This window comes from Myotis nattereri (assembly GCF_964212035.1).
Source record: "Myotis nattereri genome assembly, chromosome: 1".
Classification (NCBI taxonomy): domain Eukaryota; kingdom Metazoa; phylum Chordata; class Mammalia; order Chiroptera; family Vespertilionidae; genus Myotis; species Myotis nattereri.
The window spans coordinates 26,795,924-26,800,168 of NC_138075.1; the positions used below are offsets into that span (position 1 = coordinate 26,795,924).

Here is a 4,245-nt window from a genome sequence, read left to right on the forward strand (position 1 = left end):
CCCCATATCACTCCATCAGCATGGCTGCCTCCTTGGCCATTTGTCTGGTCCTTTCTGCAGATAAGCATGCATTATAAAATAAAAAATTGTCTTCATTGGAGGGGGTCTCAAAACTAATGACTCCCTTAAGTGGGGCTTACTTTGATAGCTAACTTCAACCAGAATGGGGAATAGATAAGATGTCTGCACGAGAAAACGGGAGATGGAACAAATTGTTTAAATAAAGGGACCAAAAATGGTGGGTTTTGGGTGGCGGGGGGTCCACATACTTGTTGAAGATAGCAGGGTCATAGTTGATTTGGAGTAGAGGAAAAATGTGGAAGTTAGCGGTCAGTGTTTTTAATATAAAAATGTTTATGCCAGTTTACATGTTTACAAAATAGTATGTAATAAATCTTTACGTATCTACTATCCAGGTTCAACCACAATCCACCTATGATAAGTCTCATCTGTTTTTCTGGAAACCTACCCTTTTGCGCCCCTCCCCCACTTCCCCTTACATATAAATAAGAGCAATCTCAGGTAATTTATTGATTCAAGCGTTGTCCCAATTGAAGAATCACTTTACCTCACTTTCTTCTCTCCCCTTCTCTTTCCCACTCTCTCTCCCTCCCCACCCCATTTTAGCTCTATTTTCAACTCTCAGCACTGCAGCTCTGATGGTCCAACTCTTCTAAAACACACATCTGTAAAGGTCAGCCCTGCACCCTGAGCAGCTCAAGGGAGGAACTGTACCAGCGGTGCCTCATGTCTCCGCCTTTCTCTGCCCTGGACTGATGGTTCCATAATGGCAGTGGGTGAGGCCCTGGTGCACATCAAGGTCAATCTTCTACTGCTTTGGTTTGGGGTGTCTCTGTCCAATTCTGGCCACTCTCAGGCCAAGCCCTCTCAGGGCTTCTCCAAAGAAGTCGTGATCCCCTTGAAGGTGACCAGCAGGGACCAAGACGCTAAGGCTCCGGGCTGGCTCTCCTACAGCCTGCGGTTCGGGGGCCAGAGACACATTGTCCGCATGAGGGTCAAGAAGTTCCTGGTTTCCAGACACCTACCAGTGTTCACCTACACGGACCAGCATGTCCTCCAGGAGGATCAGCCTTTTGTTCCTGATGACTGCTACTACCATGGCTATGTGCAGGGGGTCCCAGGGTCCCTGGTGGCCCTCAGTACCTGTTCTGGAGGTTTTCAAGGAATGCTGCAGATAAATGACCTTGCTTATGAAATCGAGCCCATCAGGCACTCTGCCACGTTTGAACACCTGGTGTATAAGATAGACAGTGATGGCACACAGTCCCCACCTATGAGATGTGGCTTGACAGAAGAGAAAATAGCACGCCAATTGGAGTTGCAAGAGTTGCCTAAGTCCACTCTGATGCAAAGTTCTTATGCGAACTGGTGGACTCACTTGCGATTTCTTGAACTGGCAATAGTTGTGGACCACTTTCGATACCTTTACTCCGGAAGGAATGTGTCAGCAGTTCAGCGTGAACTACTTAGTGTTGTCAGTATGATAAATCTCTTATACCGCCCTTTCAAACTGAATGTAATTTTGACCGGAGTTGAGGTCTGGAATCAAAGAAACCTAGTTCCCACTGATGACATGGATCAGCTCCTGGATGACTTTGGTCTCTGGAAGTTTGCCAATCTTGATGGCCGACTGCAACATGATGTGGTCCATCTTTTCATAAAAAAATTTTTTGGGATTAAGCTTGGTATTGCCTACACTTCAGGAGTATGCCGGAAGCCCTTTAATACTGGAGTTGATGTTTTCCTAGACCACAATGTGAACTCCTTTGCACTTACTGTGATCCATGAGCTTGGCCATAATATGGGGATGCAGCATGACACCGCATGGTGTGTGTGTGGTTTCAAGTGGTGCGTGATGGGAGCCATGAAACAGCTAACAATTAAATTCAGCAACTGCAGTTATGCCCAGTATTGGGACACTACGATTCGTACCGGTTCATGTATTTACACTCCTCCATCTCCAAGGAATATTTTTAGGTTACAGTATTGTGGGAACCTAGTTGTTGAAGGAGGAGAGGAGTGTGACTGTGGATCTGTAAAGCAGTGTGAACAAGATCCCTGTTGTCTGTTGAACTGCACTCTGAGCCCTGGTTCTGCTTGTGCTTTTGGGCTGTGTTGCAAAGACTGCAAGCTCATGCCACCAGGGACTTTGTGCAGACAACAGATCAGTGAATGTGACCTCCCAGAGTGGTGCAATGGGACCTCCCACCAGTGCCCAGAAGATGGGTATGTGCAGGATGGGATTCCCTGTGGTGACAATGCCTACTGCTATGAAAAGAGTTGTAACAGCCACGACAAACAGTGCAGGGCGATTTTTGGAGAAGATGCAAGGAGTGCATCTCAGGAGTGCTACAAAGAAATCAACTCCCAGGGAAGCCGTTTTGGCCACTGTGGTCTAATTGGCAAGGGATACCGAAAATGTAATACCTTAGATATCTTCTGTGGGAGAGTTCAGTGTGAAAACATATCAGTTATTCCTAACCTGACAGAACATACTACAGTACATCAGCTTCAGTTAAATTTCACCAGTTGCTGGGGCACTGATTATCATTTAGGGATAACCATACCTGATATTGGTCTAGTGAAAGATGGCGCAGTGTGTGGTCCAGGAAGGATATGCGTCCACCAGAAGTGTGTCGATATGACTCTTGTGTCACAAGACTGTCAGAGTGAGAACTGCCACATGAGGGGAGTCTGCAATAATAAACAGCATTGCCACTGCAGCCAGGGGTGGGCGCCTCCCAACTGCACGCTAAAAGGCGGTGGAGGGAGTATTGATAGCGGCCCACCTCCTTCTGCGAAAGAAGAACCACAGGCAAAGTTGTCTTACCTTTTTTTATTGTGGCTTATTCCTTTGATGGCTTTATTTTTAGGCTGCTTCCTTCTGCTTTGTATGAAAAAGAAAAGGAAAAAGGAAGAAGAGGTAGAGGGGAAACAAGAAGAAGAGGAACCTGAGGACAAAGGGGAACAATAGGCTTCTGCTTCATTTAAAAAATCTCCAGTTTTTTAATAGTAGAGAAGCATGCCTACTATTTAAAGAAAAAATTTAAGGATCTCTCATGTCTGGATCATATGATACGGAAGGATTCCTAGCGCGTTCTTACTTCCTCTTCAGTGTTTCAAGCAATATTAAAAGTTCATTTTTTTTTTTTTCTGGAAGTCGTCTCTTATTTTTTTAAAGAGAATGTTTATAAGAATTTATTGGAGCCCTGGCTGGTGTGGGTCAGTTGGTTGGATGTCATCCCGTGCACTGAGAGGTCACCTTTTTGATTCCTGGTCAGGGGCACATGCCCGGGTTGCCAGCTCGATCCCAGTAGGGGGCATGCAGGAGGCAGGCAATCAATGGTTCTCTCTCACATAGATGTTTCTCTCCTCCTCTCCCTCTCCTTTCCTCTCTGGAATATCAATAAAAACGTATGTTTTACAAAGAATGTATGTGAGCCAAATTGACAGCATACTGGGGAGCAAGATCTGAAATGCTCCATGGAAGGCGTCTCTTTCTGTATCCTGAATGAAGGGACAGACAGCAGGTGTAAACCTTCCCCCGCCTTTGCATTGTAAGACGTAATGTCTGGGAAGTGCCACTATACACCCCATTTCTGTTTTGCCAGCTCTCTTTCAGGTAGCTATGCCAAAAGGGGGCAGTAGACGGAGCCTGGGATGGAGGATGAGGGGAGGAGGAGTTTACTTTCCTGTGTGCTAGAAGTTACACATAGTGTCGTTTTGGCTGGGGCCCTTCACTCTGGTTGCCATGTTCGGTTTGGGACTCCAGTTTTGCTGGCTTTGTTGGAACCACCCTCACCCTTCCTTAGAAGCACCAGCACCAGCTGGCCACGGACACTCTCAGAGTTGTGAGCTCAGTGCTGGGGTTAGCAGGGTGATCCTCCTCCGAGTTCCTGAAGCGTGAGCGCCAGCTGGTCACTTGCCCTCCTTAAAGAGTCTTGGTCCCTGCTCTGCAGAGGGGCTCCTTTAATACACTCAACTTTTCTTTGTTCCCCTGGCCCTAGGGCAGCGGTTCTCAACCTTCCTAATGCCGCGACCCTTTAATACAATTCCTCATGTTGTGGTGACCCCCAACCATAACATTATTTTCGTTGCTACTTCATAACTGTAATTTTGCTACTGTTATGAATCGTCATGTAAATATCTGATATGCAGGATGTATCTAGGCAACCCCTGTGAAAGGTAAGGGCATGTACCTGCAGCCAAGGTACATGCCCTAGA

The 4,245-nt window shown here is 46.5% G+C and overlaps 1 protein-coding gene across 1 annotated transcript; it reads left to right on the top strand.

Moving 5' to 3' along the window:
• Positions 1 to 775: 775 nt before the first annotated feature.
• Positions 776 to 3,172, top strand: LOC308516590 (disintegrin and metalloproteinase domain-containing protein 20-like). Its single transcript, XM_081087615.1, has one exon. The coding sequence runs from the start codon at positions 788 to 790 to the stop codon at positions 2,993 to 2,995; it is 2,208 nt and encodes a 735-aa protein (XP_080943741.1). The 5' UTR covers positions 776 to 787; the 3' UTR covers positions 2,996 to 3,172.
• Positions 3,173 to 4,245: the final 1,073 nt, after the last annotated feature.

What these genes read in the sequence shown, in the direction of transcription:
- LOC308516590 (XM_081087615.1), top strand. Translation starts at nt 788, where the DNA reads ATGGCAGTGGGTGAGGCCCTGGTGCACATCAAGGTCAATCTTCTACTG.